The sequence below is a fragment of the Melanaphis sacchari genome, unplaced genomic scaffold (assembly GCF_002803265.2).
Source record: "Melanaphis sacchari strain LSU unplaced genomic scaffold, SCAv2.0 Contig234_pilon_pilon, whole genome shotgun sequence".
NCBI lineage: Eukaryota > Metazoa > Arthropoda > Insecta > Hemiptera > Aphididae > Melanaphis > Melanaphis sacchari.
The window spans coordinates 43,095-65,352 of record NW_020271111.1 but is presented as its reverse complement, the minus strand read 5'-3'; the positions used below and the strand labels follow the sequence as shown (position 1 = coordinate 65,352).

The 22,258-nt window shown below is 21.0% G+C and overlaps 1 protein-coding gene across 3 annotated transcripts; it reads right to left on the bottom strand.

Moving 5' to 3' along the window:
* Window positions 1–1,320: 1,320 nt before the first annotated feature.
* On the bottom strand, window positions 1,321–21,291 carry LOC112594518 (arf-GAP domain and FG repeat-containing protein 1). Of its 3 annotated transcripts, none has more exons than XM_025339327.1 (10): window positions 20,847–21,291; window positions 12,218–12,311; window positions 8,981–9,163; window positions 8,713–8,881; window positions 7,499–7,612; window positions 4,282–4,455; window positions 4,154–4,225; window positions 3,426–3,488; window positions 2,372–2,478; window positions 1,321–2,310 (listed from the first exon to the last, which is right to left on the bottom strand). In XM_025339327.1, the coding sequence occupies exons 1-10, from the start codon at window positions 21,008–21,010 to the stop codon at window positions 2,296–2,298; spliced, it is 1,155 nt and encodes a 384-aa protein (XP_025195112.1). In that variant the 5' UTR covers window positions 21,011–21,291; the 3' UTR covers window positions 1,321–2,295. The 3 variants fall into 3 exon arrangements, with proteins under 3 accessions (XP_025195112.1, XP_025195111.1, XP_025195113.1); XM_025339326.1 differs by having other exon boundaries at window positions 2,224–2,295; window positions 20,847–21,289; XM_025339328.1 differs by lacking the exon at window positions 7,499–7,612 and having other exon boundaries at window positions 2,224–2,295; window positions 20,847–21,286.
* Between the last annotated feature and the right edge of the window lie 967 nt (window positions 21,292–22,258).

The following is a 22,258-nucleotide window of genomic DNA, read 5'->3' as shown; positions in this document are numbered from 1 at the left end:
AAAAAATTTATCACAGTTACATTTGTTAAACATGATTAACATACTTTGGTGCACACAAACATAATTCCAAGCAAATTTAGCATCAAATAAAAATTATAAGTAATATATAATAAAATATAAGATTATTATATTTATGCTATAAATACAATACACCTATATTAAAATTTGTTCATTTAACTTTGTAATCATTAACAATTATTAAAAACTTTGTATTGATAGTTTGTTGTTTAGTTAAGTTATTTTAATTATATATTAGATTTTAATTTCCAATTAAATTTATCAATTGTCATTTAATGATATTTTACTCTTATAGTTTATTTTGATGCTAAATAATATTTCATTTAAATAAAAAAATAAATAAAAATAAATACAATAATTTTTTAAACACACCAATTTTGGCTTACCATTACAAAAACATATAATTAAAATTATCAAGAATAATAATTAGGTAAATTTTGGTAAATTTTGTAAATATTAAAATAAAGTATAATAGTATTTAGTTTCAGGAATACTTTTTTTTCAATTAATAAATATTACAATTAAAACTTATAAAACATAAGAAAAAATAACAACTTTTTTTGACAGTATATTATAATTTATAAAACTAATACTCAAGTAGATAAACGGCTATTATTTTGTTCGATATGATTTCAATAATTTAATAAGTAAAATAATAATCACTATGACAAATATTACATTATAATGTTTTTTCAATTGAAAATAAATTAGAATAAAATATTAATCAACGAGTAAAAAGATGAAATAAATATTTTGTTTAAATACTAATAGTTAACACATAGTTGATATTAACTACAGACAGTACAAATCTGTAATACATGTGAAATCAATATTTTACAATGTGCATAAATGTATTCACATTTATTATACAAGGATAGAGATTCTATAAATAAAAAAATTTTCATTTTATATCATTAATTTACTTTTAAAATTTAATTGACGGATTCAGAGGCGTATTTGGGAGGGGGGGAGAAATCACCCTAGGCGCCAAATTGTAAGTTTTTAAAGGGGCACTGTGCTAGAAATTTAAGCTTTTTTATCTATTTGATGACTTTTTTTTTTAAGTAAACCACTGATGTCTGATGTATAAAAATTAATCAGTCCCTCCCCTCAACTGAAAAAAATCCTTCTAATTTTTTTTAGTTGGAAAAAAGGCGCCAAAATTGTAAATAATCATACGCTTCTGGGCGGACTTCTTAATATACATGAAATTTTACACTTTTTAGCAATCCCAATATTTATAATTTTTATTTCATACATTAAGTACATATTTTGGTTTATCCTGATGATTAAAATTTTTAAAAAATTAATATACTTAGAAATTTAATGTTAAACATGCGTAGTTATAAGTTATAACAAATATAATTTATGTAAACCTGATCGGGCATGATAAGATAATGGTTTGATGACATGCTATTAAATTCAAATTTTTACGTTATAACTAATAATATTTTGCTAAATTATAGTACTGCATATAGTGATTTATTTAATTTAAAAATTATTTTAGCACACTTAAATAAAGAAATCAGAATTCAAAAACATTGAGACTGCAGTGAAATACAACTTTTTAGTACATAAGGTTATACCTACGAGAAACTTCATCAAAAACTAAAGCACAATTTTTTAAGCTATTTGGATGAAATTTGGAGGTTTGAATTACAATAAACTGACACATTCACTAATTTTCCACGTTTCTGGAGTAAATATATATAAAAATAAATTTATGGTTTCAAAAGTTACAACGTGCAAGACAAACTGTATTTTAAGAATATTAATGAATAAAATGGTACAACATTTATTTGATACACTGATCATGTAATATATAGAATCATATATTAAGTTGCATTGGCAAATATTTAAAACTTATAAAAATAACTTTTATTTAAAAAATAATTATGTAAAAACTGAGGCAAACTATAAAAAATATATTATGAAAAAATATTTTCAAGACTAGATAATTGCATAAATTTGAATGTAGGAATAGTAATAATGGCCAGCTATATGAGATTATACACTTGAAATAAATAGTTGATAAAAAACTAATATTTCTTTCTAATTAATAATAAATATGTTTAATTATATTTTCCGCCAAGTTGAGATTTATAACATAGTATTTGTATTAAATTAAAATATAATAAATCCATTGTTATAGTTATGCATTGATGTTGAATCCTTTTTCAATTTACCAGATAATTTTATTTTTTATAATGAGAGATGTAATTAATTTTATAAAAATGGATTGCTTGAATGCTTATTTAACGGAGATGCTGATCCAACCTATATAAATAAAAACTTCTTATAAAATTATTTAACTTTTTGAAAAATATAAAATAATCAATTTAAAATTAATTACTTTAAATGGATTAGAGAAATCTGCACTCCAAGGTGTTACATCATTAAAACCCATTGATTGGCTGGAAGTTAAATTATTTGGCCATTCAATATTATTCTGCCAATCATCTGAAAAATTAATAGTATCATATTAAAATTTAAAAATTATATAAAACCAAAATAATAGGTATACATAAATATTAGCTGTACAAAGTTTTATTTTTATTTTAGTTGATAATTAATTATTTCTCATAAATTTAAATTAACTTATAGTATTTAAATAGTAGTTTACTAGTTTCGCAACAAAAAATAGACTTTATGAAACTACTTTTATTTTTATGTATCCAATAATCAAATTAAGATATAATATTATGACATATAAAATTAATTAGCATAATTATGTACAATAATGTTCTTTCTACATGTTGAATATATTATAATATTAAATAGCTTTAAAAATATCCATGATAATAAGTAGTGATAATTAAAAATACAGTAAACAATTTTTCTATTATTATTATGTTACAATTAAATTGAATTTTAAATATTTAACCATTTTATTTTATTTGTTTGCTGTAATTTTTAGATAAATTTTAAATCTTCAGAGCTGAATAAATTAATTTAACAATGATGTATATTTTTTTATGTATTTTTTTGCGGTTAACACCATGTTTTGAAACATTGAAACAAAAAAATTGTTTTAATTTTTGGTTTTGGATAAAAAAAAAGCTTATAATGTAATAATAGGCCCCTCCCTCATAAGTTATTTGGATACCAAAAAAAAAAAAATAAATATACTAAAAACACATAGCACACTACTTTTTTTATAAACATTTACACCAAATTTTAACAATATTCATTAAAATTCCCAAAAATAGTAATTTTTTTGTAATATTAAATTAATATTTATTTGTATGTATAATATATTGTTATTTTATTAATTTAAAAACACTTTCATAACCTATAATTTGTTATTACCAAATCAGTAAAAATACTCAATAAAGATGGATCTGAAAAATGTGTTTATAAAATGGTTTAAAATAACTAATTCAACATAAATTTTAAAATTAATATACCTGGTATGTTATTTGAAAATGGATTAACTACATGATTCGATGTCCAATCATCTTGAACGCTATCTACATTATTAATGTAAAAAAAAAAAAAACATATATATATATTAGTAATTAAATCAATCATAAGAAAAAAAAATTAAGAATACTAGTTGTCCATCTTAAAAACTGTACACCAATCAATATTGGGTACAGCAGAATAAATATTGTGTTGGTATCATTAAAATACAATAGTTATTATTAAAAGTTAAAGTAAGATAAGGTAATATTATTAGAAAAATGTACATTTTCAATGAAATTAAAATTTTACTTAAAGCCTATGAATAACCTTAGATCAGAGATGTATATTGAAAATTATTTAAATTTTGATGATCCACAATAACATGATATCGGTGTATCTAATTTTTTTATTTGATGACTTTTTTTTTTCGACTTCAATGATGATCACAAGACCATATGTTTAAAAAAAATTATTATTTAAAAATATAACGCGACTCGCAACCTACTAAAATATGATCGCAACTCATTGTTTGGGAACCTCTGCCTTAGATAATATTCTTACTTATAAATTTAATAATAGCAGTGTCAATTCATTATAACATCAAACCTAATAACACTATAAATGTTCTACTAAATAAATATTTGGTAAATTATATATTTATAAGACAAAATTTAGGTTAGATATTGAGTACAAGAGGATGTAACATAATTTTAACTATATGGAATATTACTTTTGAATGGATTTTGAGGTGTATTTTCAGAAACTTGACTGCTCCATGTTCCATTCAAAGATGCATCGGAACCTATAAACATTTGTAACGGTAAGTTTTATTTACAATTAAACTATTTTTTTACTTACTCCATGCAGAACTGTTACTATTATTTAATTGGGGAGGAGTATCTTGTTGAACTTGAGATTTCATTAAGCAATCGAGATCTTTCAATGCAGCATAACGGTCTTCAGTTGGTGCTTGACTTAGCGTACCATTTGATTTCCAACTAGTACTAGGACTTGTACTTTCAACAGCAACACCTATAGATAGTGAAATAAATTTATAAAGAATGTAAAGAATAATATTTTTTTTTTGTTAAACAGTTTAAATATCAATTATTTATTTGTTATTTGTTATCAGGGCCCAGACTTTATACCTTTGAAAAGTACAATAATCATTATATAACTTAATAAATCTTGAAATATGATCTGTAAATTTTGCTCTAAAAATATAAAAATAGAAGCAAGTTTTAGTTTAAATAATCTATGATCATGAATTTAATTTTTAAGAACCTATCTTTAAAGTAGTTCCAAGTTATACTAAACAACATTTTCTGAACAAAAATTTACAAATAAGCCTAAATACTAGAAATTATTAATAAACAAAATACATTATTATTTTCTCTAAATAATCAAAATTTCATGATATTTTCATTTTGTTTGAACAAATCATAGACATTTGACATTTTTATGTTTTTTATACAAATGTCCATAAATGTTTTTGTTTTTAACAAAGTCAAAAAGTTTGCAAATTAGTTTAAAGCTAAAAATATCTAAAGTGATTAACTTTTACAGCTAATACTTGAAAATTGAATATTATTCTTTCATAAGTTATATATACAGAAACCATACTTTAAAAAAATACATTAACATGATTTTTTTTTATATGATATTTTAAGATAAAATGTTTAGGAAATTTTATATTTAATCAAAATTTAACAGTTTTAATGATTTTGATGTAAATTAAAAATATTTTTTAACTGGACGACTTAAACGTATACTATAATATTTTATATATATTATGATATTATAAAAACATTTATACTAATTTGATGGTAATGTTTATTTATTATTACATATCACTAATTTTAAAATAAACCGCCATAATAATTAGCCTAATTAAACTGCTTCCAGCTTATAATTGTTTTCGCGTGAAATGATTTATCGTTATATTCAAATTTAACTTTATGATGAGGTATACTCAACTCCTACGGTATAGTAAGGTGGTTACCTACTTTATTTCTTTTTACACTTCACTTCACATTCAAAACTATGAATTATGAAAAATATAAAATAAATATGATTCAAATCAAAAAAATAAAAAAAAATGAATAAAATATACAATATATAGTTTTATACTTTGAATCCTTGATATATTCAATTATATATTTCGTACACTGATATTTTTATTTGTATTCTAGAATAATTAACAATTACTATAAAATCCAAGCCCTGTTATTATAAACTAAATAAACAAAATTATCCACATAATAAAAAAAAATCAAATATTTTTAATATAACTAATCTAATTAAGCAAAATTTTAATTGTTTATACACATTACGTTTTCTCTTTACTTCTAATTCTAATAAATAAATGTAATTGACGATTTATTTGTGACCACTTATAAATAAAATGTTATTTTAGTAAAAACATTAATATTTAATAACTAAATAATTATTTTTATAAAAATTATTTAATATCAGGCTACTTTAATAAAGTTTTATTCTAGAAAATAAAATAAAAACATAAAATTATAAAAAAATTGTCAAATATACTAACATGCATATAAAATTTAAGTATGTAAAAATATGCTTAAAAATACATGATACTGTTTTGTTTGTCTTACAAATGTAAGAAATATCAAGTTTGCTTTGAGTATAAACTATCCTGTATTATTATAATATAATTAATAGACTTATTATCAAACTTAAAGCTAACAATATTATCTGCTTACCTTCTTTGGCTTTTTTAGATTCACAGGAATGATTGTAATTATTTTACAATGATGTGTTCCTTTTTAATTTAGTGTCTGAAATACTTTTATAGTAGAAAATATTCTTTGATTTTCAACTTTCAAGGTAGTTTGTTATAGAAAATAGGAATATCAACTAGGGAGGAAGATATAACATAAAAATAGTCTACAATGCTTTTTAAAATATGAAATCATAAAATAAAATCTCACAGAAGTTATTATTTTGACAATTTAAGAAGTTTTAAAATACATAGACACAATTCGCCAAGGTTAAATGTTTACAGAATTTGTCAAAATTAAGAACATTTTAAGTTAAAGATATACAAAATTTTAAGTTTTAATATTTAAGACTTAACAATAAAGTTCCCTTCATGAGTTGTTAATACTTAAACCAAAAAATCTAAAACATTAAACAAACTTACTATATTACTAATGGTAAAATAAATTACTATATTATCTGTGATTTAAATAATAAATCAAGGCTGACAGACTATTTGCGATTGCACTTGTTTTTCACATTGATATACAATGATTTATTAAAATTTAAAACTAACACATCCATCACAGTGACCTACTCAAAAATGAGATATGCTCGACTCTTATATACAACAAAGCAATTACTAACTTGTTTATTTTTTTTTTTATAAATATACTACTTTTAAATTATTAAGAATTAAAAGTATGTAAAATTAAAAAATGCTCATAAGTCACTATAAAGATAAAATAATTAACAAGAATCTAGAAAAAAGTCTTAACTTTAACTTATATAATAAGTCATATTACTGTAATATTAAATTATTAATATAACACAAAATAGTTTTTGCTAAAAGCAAATTGTCTATGTTTATGTTTGTAAACAAAAAAATACAATACATATTGGCAAGAGATCATCATAATTATTTTATTTTTTACTAAATTATTTGAGTAAACAATTTATCTAAATTTAAATTTGTTTTATAATATAACATATTTAAAAATAAAAGAAAAATTTAGTGAAATACATAATTATTTATATCAAAATAATAATTTTATTTAAATAGCAACTAATCTTGGAACTTATAGTTTATAATTGTTTAAAATAAAATATTTTTTTATTAATAGTAATTTTGTAAGCTGATTTTATTATTCTAATTAAAAATAAATAGTGTATACTCTAAAATGTAGTTTAAAATTTAGGATACTTGTATAAATAGATATGAAATAAAATAGAACAAAACAGAACTGTTATAATCAAGCCATTACTAAAAAAAAATGCAATTGCAAACAATTACTTCTAAGCTTTACAACCAAGGATGGGAATAATCACATCACCAAACCAATTTAAGACTCACTCCATCGATTATTTATGTTGTTCGGTTTTCTTGCTGGTGAAAATTGTAATGGATTTGATGTCAAATAATCAAAATATCCGGTTTGAAGTGGTTGAACAAATTTAAAATTTAAGTCTTGATACAAACCAATAAATATTAGGTCACCGTAAATTCAGTTTTAATATTTCTATGAGAATACCACACCCACATATGCTGTTTCCTTCTTAAAAGAGTGTAACATAGCAAGTTTATTTTCACCAATTCAAATTTAGTAATTTTTATATTTAATATTAATACGAGTTTAATTATTTTCAAACTTAACAGTAACAACATTTTTTATTGAGTGAGATGTGTTTTTGAGATGATTAATATTTTATACATTTATAAATCGTTCATAATTAAAAAATCAAAAGCCACAAACTGTTTTTTTCATTAAGTTCATTAATTAGTTAATTTATTTTTATATTAAGATTAATTAAACTAACAAAACGCGAATGCTGAACGTAAATTTACTATATTACTTTTAAGATGGTGGTAAAAATTGGGGAATGGCATTCTTTTAAGTTAACTACTTGGTTTTCTTAATTTGTACATAATATATCATATTGTTAAAAAATGATTCTGAATTTAAAAGTTTAAAAGTAAAAAAAAAAAAATTATATTAATAAATCTATTAATAACTAAAACAAAGATTATGATACCTCAAAACTCAATTTGCTAAAAAAGTTAAAGATTTCTTAAAATAATTAGTTTTATTTTATTATTTTTAATATTAAAATTGAAAATACTAACAAATATATAAATTGATACTGTTAGGTTACGTTATTATTATAGAGGGAGGCTAGGAGATTTATAATGTATATCATCAATGCTTTAAGTTGGTTACTGCACTAATTTAATTAAAATATAATTATTTATAGTATAAAATAATATAACCAATCAAAATAAAATATTAAAATTATAGATTTTGTACATCAATATTTTAAATTAAAAAATAAACTATAGAAAACTATTCAAAATTTTAAAGGTTTAAAGAATAGAATTCTTAATTGTTATAATAAGTAAATCTTTGATTCAAACTTCACAATTTAAATTTTTTTAATGTTTTTTTAAGTTATCAAATTTTTAAAGTATTACAAAATCTCTAGGATTACTATTAAATAGTAATCATGCTTCGAAGTTACATATAAATAATTAAATTTATTTTTTTAACAGTATATAAGTATTATACATACCAATATTTTTAGAATTATCGAAAGACGTAGAAAATACTGGGTTGTTTTCAAAATTTGCAAAAGATTGGGATGTTTGAATTGGAGATTGATTTTGGTTAGAAAGTTCTTCTTTTAAAAACTCAAATTTGTTTGATATATTTATTGCAGGTGTAGTAGTGATATTAGGTTTCTAAAAAATATTAATAAATTAAAAACTTATGATTAAACATGAAAATAAAATATTTAGATATCTTCATAAAACTTATATACTTCAATAATTTATATTTACTTGATTTGTAGTAGTATTGGTAACAGCGGGTCTTGTTTGAATACCATTACTTAATTTTCGTGAAACTTGATCAGAATAATACATTTTTTTCTCGTATTTTGCAACCATAAAATCTTTTATTTGTTTTTCATCATTTGTAGGTTGTTTTGAGTCATACATCCCTAACCAGACCCTTTCACAGCTCTATAACATAAGTATAAATTTGATTAAATTTCAAGTAATAAATGTATATATCATATATAACACCTTTCATATGTGTTTGTGTTCATTATATAGAAATGGATGATTCAAAACACAGTATATTAAAAAGACGTCATACTGTATGTTTTGTCTTTGTCTTACTAATGCATACCATACCAAAATATGTGTTTAGCAATTCCAATTTTGTGTGTTTAGCTTAAATATTAGAGTCAAATGATTTTTATTATCAAACTTAAAAGAAAATTATCTGCATTCCCCTGTCAATTTTTTACAATATTTCAATTTTTAAGTAAGTTATGATCATTTGTAAATATATAATAGATAATATTTAAAAATAATCGTGATTTGTAAAAAAATTAAAATATTATAAAAAAATCAATAGGAGAACATGAATAATGTTCTTACCTTAAGGTTTGATAATAGAGATTATTTAACTTTAATTTTTAAGCTAACACACAAAATTGAAACTGCTAAATGAATATTTTGGTATGGTATGCGTTAATAAAACAAAAAACAGTACATGTGAGAAAGACAAATAGTTATTATTTTTTTAATGTATAAAATCAATTAATACATTATATTCAAATTTGAAAATTACAAAAAAGTAAATTAATTATGTGTTGATATTGATAAGCTGTTCTAATACATGTTGACATTCTATAGATTGTATGCACAAAAAATGATAAACTAATAGTGTTAAATAAGACATTACAAAGGAATAAATTTGAAAAAAAACATACATTGTTTAAATAATATTGTATGTCATCAAACTAGAATTATTATTTGTTATTGTTTTTAATAAAAATGTAATCAAATTAACTGTTTTAAATCTAACTAAATAATTACATAATAAAATAATATGCAATAAATAATCAAGCAAATACATTATTCTATTATTCATATAAAGACCACCTCAAAACATTTAAAATAAATTATATTGTAGGTTATGTAACAAAAATTGTAATAAAACTAAATCAAATATTTCTATTATAAATGATATAATTTTGATAATACTTAGATCTTTTGCAATATTTAGACACAATATTTAAAATGTTCTAATTTGTTTAAAATTTTTTTACTTAAGATCAATATGTTTTTTAAAGTTTTTTAACAGCAATCAAAAATTATAAAAAATATAAAAACAATTTTTTTTTGTAAGAGTTCAAACTTTTAAGACAAACCGAACTGGATAAAATTAAAAGTATAATAATCATTGAAATTAGTGATAAGGAGACCAAACTTAATTTATAAAAATTAACCCTATTTAAATCTTACGGTTTAACAACCACCAGTAAAATTTAATTTTCAAAATATTTAGCCTTGTTTAAACAAACTATTCACTTCAATGCTATTGATATTGTCATTGTCTTGTAATTAGCTTACAGTTACATAATATAAAGGTTCAAGTTCAGGTCGATTGCTGGTCAAGTATCATTAATGCTAGAATTATTGTACATTTCAAAATTTTTTTATTATTTTTCATCATTTAAATAAAGTATTGTTTATATTTTATATTATTTTTTAAATAAATTATGTAATTTGTTTTGCACATTCTGAATGAAAACTCTTATTTTGCTTGTTTTTTCAGTAATATTTTTAATATTAACAAATGTACAGATAGACTATCACACTTTGAGAATATGTAATAAATTTAATTGTAATATCGATTACTAATGAGAATGAGGATTTGAACTTTGACCTAACTCCATTAAAATTGATATAAATATTTTGTATTTCTATCACATTATATAATTTCAAGTTGAAAACAGTTTTTGTAGCAAACATAAAAACTAAACAACTTAATCATCTAAATTTTTCAACTTGAAAAGTCTTCTATTGCTGTTTAGTACAATTTATTTTATTATTAATAAAAGTAAATATAATTTTATAGTTATTAAAAATTACAAAAAGTGTTTAAATATTTTAGGTATTTATATTAGGTACTTCATATTATTCATTTTTTTTTTTGTTTTATAAATTATATTGTATCATAATTTGATAAAATAAATTTTATTCTTAACTATTTTATTTTGTCTATAAATTATATTTCTACTCCTTAGTTGTAATTTAGTTATGGTTTTTATAATTGTTTTAACTGAATATTATCCATAAATAATTTTTTTTATATATTAAAAACATATTTCAATACTATTATTGCACACATGTGAATTATGTACAATGCTCGTAAGGACACACATAAACTACATACCTATTTAAATGATACAATGACAGCATGAAGAAATGTGTAATTTTAGTTTTCACAGTTGCAGACCATATAGTTAACTATAATCTACATAAATTCTATATCTTATAAAATTATACTTATTTTATATTTATAATATTATTTACAACATTGAAATACAACACTATACCATAATATTTTCTTTGTTATTGCATCAATAGAAGCTTATTTATCTTAGCTATTATTCATTATTTATCAGTAATAACTAAAATATTTACCTAACAGCAATTAGCCAGCTAAGGAATCTAGTTTTTTTTTTTAAACTATGATACGGAAGCAACATTATTTAATTAATACAATAACGAGGATTGTATCAATTATAAAATTATATTCATGATGAGGAGGGAGATACTACATTCACATCTATTTAAATAATAAAAGTGTCTGGCTAAAAAATCACAAGAATTACACAAAATGTGAACTTGGATTCAAATGATTTGTCATTAGATGATAACAATATACAAAGAAAATGTTAAAGAGCAGTCTTTCAAATGAAACATTGAGCATTAAAAATATTTTAATAACAAAATAAAAATAATTTTAAAAGTAATACATTATTGATATAATTTTACCCTCTCATTAGGTTAAGTTAAAATTATTAGATATTTTGTTTAAGCAACTAATGTTTAATTACTAAACAGTGTAATACAAAATACATATTTATCACAGTTATATAAATACTCAATTTTTTAAATTGTATCATATGCAACATTCATTATGATTTGAATTTTTATATTTTACAAAACACCAAGTCTTTTCTTAAGCAATATGTATAGAATTTAAATTTTACTTACCTCGTTTCCTCTGGATTTTATGAAATCAATTTCCTCAGTACTAAATGTTGCCATTGACACACTTTTCACTCTGTGTGGTGGAGTAAGGCCTCGTCTAAAAAACAAATGTATAATACTTAAAAAAATGATTACAGTTATTGTTTTATAACTATACAATTAAATTTATCATAAAAACATATGTATGTCTGTCACTTTGTTGACACTAAATAATATTATTTAAAACAGATGGGGAAATTAAAACAATTTAACAAATAATATCTTCAATAATTTTAAATATCTAATTGTAAAAAGCTTATTAGTGATTATACTAAATTTATGTTTAAATTATTCTATACTATATAAATTATAGAGTATACATCCAATGCAACGCAATTAAAATGCATGTAACATTGGAAGTTTAATTTCTATTTATTACTAGATCAAATTTTTAAACGAATAGGTATATAAAATTATCAATGATTATAAATACCTTGAATAAGACTTATATTTATTTCTTATAATTTTATTTTTTACATACAAATATAATATTGAAGATTAATAAAAATATATAATATATAGTTATCCCTTACAATGTGTTGATATTAGGTATTAAAAATACGATGAGTTTTAATTAGATAAGAAGTAATAATTTTTAATACAATTCATTTGATGTTTAATTACAAATGTAGAAAATAAGTCCATAATTACCACCCAAAGGGGTTCCTAGAATAAATATTGTATATTGATAAGTGACTTTCATTGATTTCTTTTTTTTTATTTATATTAATACCAAATTAAAAACATAGTACAATGAGTATTGCTCTGCTGTACATTAGGATTAGATGTCGAGTGGGTTACTATTATAGGTCTGTTAAATTTGAACTCAATGATGTATACGAAAAACAATTCTGAACGAAAATGGTCTATTAACATAAATCACCATATGTTTATACTTTTTTTGATATAGCTATTTGAATTATTTATTTTACTTTTAATATAAAAGAAGCTTGATATATTATTTATCCGAAAATATTGCATTTATTATATTATTAATATTTAATTATGTTTATATATTTATACAATAAAAAATTAAATAATATCTTTCTGTAAATACTGTAAAAATAAATTTATAGTACTTATAAAAAATAAAAAATATTTTTGTACACAGTAAAATTTATGAAATTTTAAGTTTCCACGAATAATGCTTTTTAATTTTAACTAGGGCTTGGATTTTAATGCTAAGGCATTTTTTTTCTGGTGTTTCAAAACGTTAGGTCGTAGTATAAAATGTGTTTTGGGTGATACTGATTATTTAAAAATTTTTTTTTTTGCATCTTTTCGAATTTTTTGACTAAATCAATCTTAAATGCATTTTAAGGGCATTTTCTTAGCTTTTAGAACATTTTTCACAATTTGTTCATAAAATGAACGAAAATTGTTGAGATCAACAAAAAACTTGACAAACTGCCAACGATGAGAATAATAAATTATATATATAGCACAACAAGTCATCGTCAATAACGAATATTTTATCTTAGCTAGTGCTTTTTGATAATGATTAAGAAAAAACAGAAAAAAATTCAATAACAAGTAACAACGTAATATTAAAAAAAATAAAAAAATAAAAATACACTACTCTAGTTTATGTTAAATTTTTTTAAACTATAATGAATACATTTAAATGCATTTTTAAGTTTTTAAGTCATTTTGCATTTTTTAAAAAGGCATTTTTGAGTTTTTTTAAGCATTAAAATTTCAGATCTAATTAAAATATTGTTATTTAACATTTAAATAAATATTGTTATTTAACATTTAAATAAATATTTTCATTCAAATATTTAAAATGTTGATAAAAAATAATTGTTTTTATATATTATTTTTTAGATTTTATGATTTCAGTATGAACTACTTATGAAGATTTTGTATTAAATTTTTAAAATTTAGATACGAAAAGAAAAGTTTTTAAGTAATTTTAATTACAAAAATGTTAGCTATTTCTTAAGATTTTGATGAAATTTGTCAACATTTCAACTTCAAATGCATATAAAAAAAAAAAATTGTGCCCATGCATTTTAATGTTTTTATACAATTACAAGAATAACTTTTGAAAGATTTTATTAGAAATTTGCAAGTATTTTTAGAAAGTGAATAATTTTTTATCGACATTTTAGAAAAAAAAAACAAAAAATTATTATGCTTAAAAAGAATTTAAAAAAATAAAAAAATTTATTTTATAATAAAAATGATAATCTAAACATTTGGTGAAAATTTCAAATATCTATTGTTATTATTTTTTTTTAATTTAATAAAATATCCAAAATTGGAGAAAGCAAAATAATTAACTTACTGGTAAATATCGAATGTCGTAAACATTTGAAGTTGAAAAACTCATAAAAACTGGTTTTGATTTCTACTACAATTTTCTTTTTCATAAATTTGTTGAAAAACTAATATAAACCTTGAATAAAATTTTAAGTTTTAGGTATAGAAACTAAAAATGTTATGAATTTTGTCAAAATTCTAACTTTAAATCCTTATAAAAAAATATTGTGAATACAAATTTTCGATATTTTTTAATTTAAAAATTAAAAACTTATGAAAAGCTTCGTACTAAATTTTCAAGCATTTCTATTGACAAATAGTATTTTATCTACATTTTTAGAAAAATTCTTATTTCTATAAATAGCTCAAAAATAGTCGAAATATTTTGAAAATTTTATCGTAAATGAAAAACCATAATGTCAACATTTGGTAAAATATCAAGTATGTATCTAAGATTATTCGTTTTCGAATTACATTAAAACAACAAAATCGATTTTGTTAAAAATTGCAGTTTCTTCTTAATTTTTTTTTTTGTTTTTCTCGATTATAAAAATAAATACTAGGAACTTTTAAGTTTGATCTCTCTACAGAACAAACTAGATCTAATTTTATATTTAAAATCACTTAATTTTTTTAAAAATTGAAGTATTATATCTATCACTTATTGTGTATTCATACACAAAAAAGAAATCATAATAAAATCAATACATTTATAACATTTATTTTTTTGCTCAGTTACTTCTTTCTTTTTAATTACAAGAAAAAAACAAAATTGATTTTTTAAATATAATAATTATAATTATTCCCATTTTTCGTTATTTTTTCAAATATTGAATAGTATTGAGTCAGTTTTTTTACTTTTGACCTTCTTTCCCCCAGAGCATAAGCTAGATCAAATTTTAAACCACTCTCAATGTAGTTTAACTTTAATAAGTGTGTTAAATTTTAATTCAATAATAAATCATTTCCCAGGGATAAAAAAAGGAAGTCTTCTTAGTGGATGATTTATTTATATTATCAAGTATTAAAAAATTGTTTTCTATAAATAGTACAGTAAATTGAACTATTTTATTAAAAAATAACACATATATTAATATAAAATTAAATTTTCTCATAATTAACTTATAAGGCTTGGATTTTAAAGCAAATGCTTCTTTTTTTATAAACATTATAGAAATCTAAATTTTATACATAAATTTGTTTCACGTCATTCTGATGCCAAATAAACCAATTTATTTTTGCTTTTTTTTTCGAAAATACATTTTTGCTTTTTATTATTCTTTTTAGTTATTCCAGCAGTGAACTTTTTATATATTAATTATTATATAATCAGAAAAAAAAATAATAATTTAACTTATTAATTATGTTCCAGATTTTCACATTTCTTATTAAAAATGTGAAAATCTGAAATACGGACTAAAATGCTTGTCTTGGATTATTATTTTTTTTTTGTTATCGGCTTGATTGATAAATGTATTAAACGTATATATAATCAATCTAAAACAATCTATCAGACAATAAAATCAGTTATTGCAAAATACACGGTAGTTAATTCTTTTTCAACTTAAATGAATTTTTCAATTTTTTTTATTCAATTTTATAAATTTATAACTAATTCATTTTTGGTCATGCTTATTTTTTTGCTTTTTTTAAAAATAAATATACTTCATTTTTAGTTTTTTAGAACAATTGTGTGCTTTTTTGCTATTTGTTATGCTTTAAAATCCGAGCCCTAGTGATATCTATATACATTATACATACCATAAAGTGGTGTTGAGAAGACACATATGTATTGTCTACAACTTACTAATACTAAAACTTACATTAAATAGTTCTGATTTTGTGTTGTTATAGCTTAAATATTGGAGTGAATTAATTAATTATCAAACTTAAAGGTAAGAAAATAAACTGTGTTTTATATTGGTTTTTTATAATATAATTTTTAAGCAAATTATGAATATGTAAGACATTAAAATTTAAAAATACTCACTTAAATATTAAAACATAGTAAACCAACAATAAAATAACTAACCTTTTAGTTTGATGATAGTTATGTTCTAATAATATATTTAACAGCACAAAATTGGAACTGCCTAACATAAATTTGATGTTGTAAGACAATAAATTGAAAGAAACTAAGAAATGAAGACAGTTCATTCATAGTATAAATTAGCTTAAAATGAGTATGGATATTTTGAAAACTTGATATTAATATGCATAAATATAATGACAAACAGCTTCTACACACTTAATATTTTTTGAATAATAAGAAAATAACTAACTTCTTCAACATTTTATTTTCAAACACTCACAAAAATGAACATAGTATAACACTTATTATTTTTGTTATATTATGCATGATGTATATGTGTAAGTAAGCTTAAAAATAATAAATATTTTTAGCAAAAATAAGTATATTGTCTGTAAAATGGATAATGCTGTAATGACCAGAATTAATTATATACAACAAAATACATACTTCACGATGACCACAACAACTCTGATTCATCTATCCTATAGATATAAACTATCTAATTTTATTTTTCATCCTAATAAACAACTATGAATAGTGTCATCTAATAGTAGTATCCATCTAATACATGGACATTTGACCTTAGGTTGTAATTAAAAATATTTTAGATATTTATATTAGTGGAATCCTTAATTAGTTGCTATTCTTTAAAGCTCTATTAATACTCGCAATAACAATACAGCTTTATAGACATAGACCATGGCCTATAAATATATTACTTATAAATCAAATCAATATTTTTTTTTATGCTACAATTTGCTCATTTTTAAACAGATAGAATAATATTTTTTGTTTAAAAATCAAATTTGATGTTTTTATAATATTATGTATTTATTTTTCTTATTTGAACATAAAATGTTATTTTGTTACTTGTAGTTTATAAGCTACCAATATATTATTTACTTTCAAGAGCTCAATAAAAAACAACTGGTCAAATATAATTAATAATTATATATTAATAAAATGTTTATACTTTAATTTAGTTTAAGAGGACATCATACCTACATGTGTTTTCTCCGTCTTACACACAAACGACATAAACAAAATATGTTTACCCGGTCAGTAGAACTCGCTCAATTTTAATTTTAGAGTAAATATACCTACTAAAAAATTAAAAGATGACAATATTTCAGAGAGCAAGGCACTAAGTTTTTTTCCATTATCCTCAATATAACGTTCATTATAATTGTTTAAAATTAGCAAAAATTTCAAAATTTTCAAATAACCTTTAAATTTTCAAAATTTAAATTTCTAAAAAAAAATTCAGCGTCTTGCCCTTTAAAATATTGTCATCTTTTAATTTTATTTTAGGTAATTTACTTTAAAACCAAATTTGAGCAAGTTCTACTCAGACTGTGTAAACAGATTTTGTCTATGTAGTACGTGTGTAAAATAGCGACAACATAAACGGATATGACGTCTTCTTAAACAAAAAAAAAAAAATTAATCTAAAAATTGATACTACAAAAAGAATATTTTTAACTCATCAAACCATAGTTAAAATGTATTAAAGTGATCTTGATCAAATTAAATGCATTAAGAATATTACTTTAAAAACAAATTAACATTATTGATAAAAAAATTAATATACACGTGCATATGTTATCTATTTAACAAAAAAAATGTATAGTTTTATAATGTTCATAATTTTCTTTAAAATTAAAGTATAAAAAAAGGCTCAGATAATACTTAAAGTTTGGATTATTTGATTCATTCTAACATAAAAATTAATACAATAAAATTACTTATTATGAATATTAAATTTTCTATGTTGTGTATTTCTAAGATAGAGATAAAATATCACTTTGTTTTAAATTATAATACATTTTATCACTAGTGATAAAAAAAAATTTATAAGTATAATTCAAGATAATATTTATATCTAACTATATAATCTAATATTATTTTTTGCAGTAAATATATAGATTATATATCCTTATCAAAACAAATTGAGATAAGCATTATATATATATATATATATATATGGGGTATTTTCTTTGAATTTAATAGTTATGTGTTTATATGTTGATTGTAAATAAAACATTCCTTTTTTTTTATTAACAGACAGCATATGTATGACTTATAAAGTATAAAAATATTATATATACACATAAATATAAAATTAAGATAGTTAATAAATTTATTAATGATAACTACAAAATTGATTAAAATATTATTTAGATTTGTATTTATTTTTTATACTCTTGGAAATCTGATTATAAAAATTATAAATAATTAAATAATTGTATTAAAAAAATAACAAAGTACATTCTGTTATATATTGTATAACGGTATGTAAAAAATAAAAATAATAATTTTTAAATAATAATTTTAATCAACATCAATGATTTTAAACTTTAGTTAAAGATGCAATTGTGTAATTTAATAGAATATAGTTACAATATTACTAAAATCATACAATATCTTTTTATATACTATACAGATATTTTTTTTCAATGCCATAATTAACAGTTGCAATTATTAATTGTATTTGTAAACAAAATAATAAGGATGACATTTTAAACATAAAAATGTTGATAAGATATAAAAAATGACTGTTGGCAATAATATTTTAGGCATTCACATAAATTATAATGGTAAATATAATATAATATTTGAATGGTTAGTAAGTAATTGGTCAATCACCTCCAAAAAATACTAGATTTATAAATTTATAATACAGAAAAATATCAATCCTCATATAACATAAATATATTATAATATTTTCTAACTTTATTTATCTAAGATCCATTTTTTTTAAATAAGAAAATTTGAAAATGTAAAAATATATTATATTAATGGTATATTATAATTTACATGCTATTATACTTAATTTAAATTAATATTGATCAGAAATATCAGAAATTCAAAATTACAAACACAATTTAAGTACAAATAATAGTAATTATTAATTAATCGTGACTAAAATAAATAACTAGAAACGTTAAAATGATATATTTTTGTTTATTAGAATATAATAAGCTATTAATTGGTGAGATAAAATATTTGTATAATTAAAATGATGATTAATTTAAATTAATGTGGGTACTATTGTTTATTTATTTGTTTATAATTATCTTTTTTAACATTAATTTCAAAGGAAGTAAGCATACTAATTAGTAAACACATACCTATTGATTGGAATTAAAGCCAACACAATTATGGACATAATTTTTTACCAATAATGAAACTAAAATGGATAAATATTAACTATTAATACATATTTCTGTAAATTGATTGATAGGTAATAAGTCATAAAATAATAAATTAAAACCCTTAGTATAAAAATAAAAATTTTACATGTGTTATAAAAATATAAGTAATTTAAAAATTAAATATATAAATACATATTAAATATGAGTAAATTTGGTATAACAAATTATATCTTAACTAGACAAGTATCAATTATCTCCTTATTAGTAAATTTATTATTTAATATGGAATCCTTGTCAAAACTAAATGTACCCATGAAAAGATACCTTGATGATACATTTTTTTTTAAATTATCAATGAACATTAATGGATTTATTCTTATAAGGAAATAATAAACAGATATTCTTTAATAACAAAATATTTAAATAACTACACCAGTATAAAGAGATCAACCTAGTTTTCAGAAATATGTTTTTATCAGTAAAAATAATAGTTAATACACATTTCTTTAATAAAAAAATATATAACTACCAAAGTATAAAATATTGTAATAATTATTATATTTTAGTTCTGTTAAGAATAACTATTTTAAATGAAAACTTAATACATTTTAAATTACATTATATACATCAGTAATATTAAATAAGTGTAACACATAAGTATATAATTAGTTAAGTGTTGTTTAAAATAGGGTGATTTGATTTACTTTGCGAGTCATGACTTAAATTAACATAAACCTATGTATATTAATTAAATATTAGTTTAGATATTCAACCTATCATTGTTTTCCAATAAAATTAAATGCAACTTACCTAACAATAAATATGATAATTGATAATTATACTTCATATACCTATAATATATATTATTGGTATACAAAAAATAATAATATTAATATCAAATTAGAAACCTAATCAAATATGAATATTTCAGCTCGGAAAAAAATTTTCATCTTATTTATGTTTTATGTCAAATCAAATGTTAATATTATAAAAAATAAAAAATAAATATCATAGTAAGAGTATAATTCACTATCACAAACTGATAGTAATTACATTACAGTGACATTGAATGTTTTTAATTAGCTAATATGATTTAATACATTAAATAGTTTTTTTTTCTAATAGCTTAGTAGATACTTACAATAGTCCAGAACATGATGTACAGACAAATGAGCCTATGGTAACATTCACATATGTTGGTCCTCTTTGGTGACAGTCAAAACAATATTTATTAGCAGGCAATGATAGTTGTTCTCGGAGCACCATTAAATTATATTCATCAAGTTTCTTTATACCGTTAGCCATATTGGTAACAGCAATTTACGTCAAAAATTTGATTCTTGTAGTGTACCTACCTAAGTAATGTTACTTTGTATGAATATGATAGACTAAGTGGTGATAGATTACTGAAAGGCGTACGTGCCTTAGGGACCGTTAACAGATTTATTTTGCAAATATAATTTCTTTGAGTGACTAACAACCTACAAAAGGAGGAAATTGAAAAAAAAAATTTAACTCAACGGTACTTAAAGAAATGTGAAACAGCACTAATTGAAATAACTCGTCTGAACCTAGTATCATACTAAGAATCAATTCCTATCGTATAAGCTGTGCGGACGCGCAGGGGTTCCAAAAATACTATTCTCGGACATGTCCGATTCGACGTAAGCTGTAGATTTCTATTTCCGTGATATATATATATTGCATAGACGACAAACATTTGGGACGAATGACATTTTATCCTTGTGAGTAGGCGACTGTTATTATAAAATCTAATTTCTGACAAAATTATTACGATAAGAGATTACGAATAAGTAGATAAATATAAGTATAAATACATGTTTATAAATGTACCAACCAACCAGGGCGTATGTATACAATTAAATACTACATTTACATATGACGTATATATAGATTTATGAATTGTCATTTGAATTTTATTTTTATTTAACTGGGCTTTAAAATAATATTCGTATATTTTACATTCCTACTTCTCTAATCTTAACTCGTGAGTAGGTATAACAAATTTAAATTATTCACATCACATAAAAACTATTGGTATTAGGTACCTATATCTAGTACCTACCAAGCTCTAATATTATATTACTTATAAATTATAATTATTACACAATTTAAATTTAATTAGTCTTTGAAAAATAAAAGGCAAACACCTATTATACTATGCATTGTAGATACATATATTGTTATAATGTTTATTGTTTTATTTTAACGTACCTTACGTACCTACTATATTTATAGTTAGATACCTATAAACATAACTCGCATTTAGTTAAAAAATATATAAATAAATACCATTATTAGAAACGAATAGATTATTATATTGAGTTTTGTATACAAGTAGCCGTAAACCAATAGTTAAGTACTTATTAAGTGTAGATACCTACTACACTAGTACCTACGTATAATATAATACAGGTACCTAAGTAACTTTAAATCCTGTTAGAATTTCTTCGCATGAATGGTTTTATTGGTTAATAATTAATTAAATGTATGTAATTAATAATACACAGATAAAATCATAAAATAATTATA

Coding starts and splice junctions, on each gene's coding strand:
- LOC112594518 (XM_025339326.1), bottom strand. CDS start 21,010: ATGGCTAACGGTATAAAGAAACTTGATGAATATAATTTAATGGTGCTC. Junction 9,164..12,217: donor TAAAATCCAGAGGAAACGAG/GTAAGTAAAATT, acceptor CTTATGTTATAG/AGCTGTGAAAGGGTCTGGTT. Junction 7,613..8,712: donor CGATAATTCTAAAAATATTG/GTATGTATAATA, acceptor GTTTGTATCAAG/ACTTAAATTTTAAATTTGTT.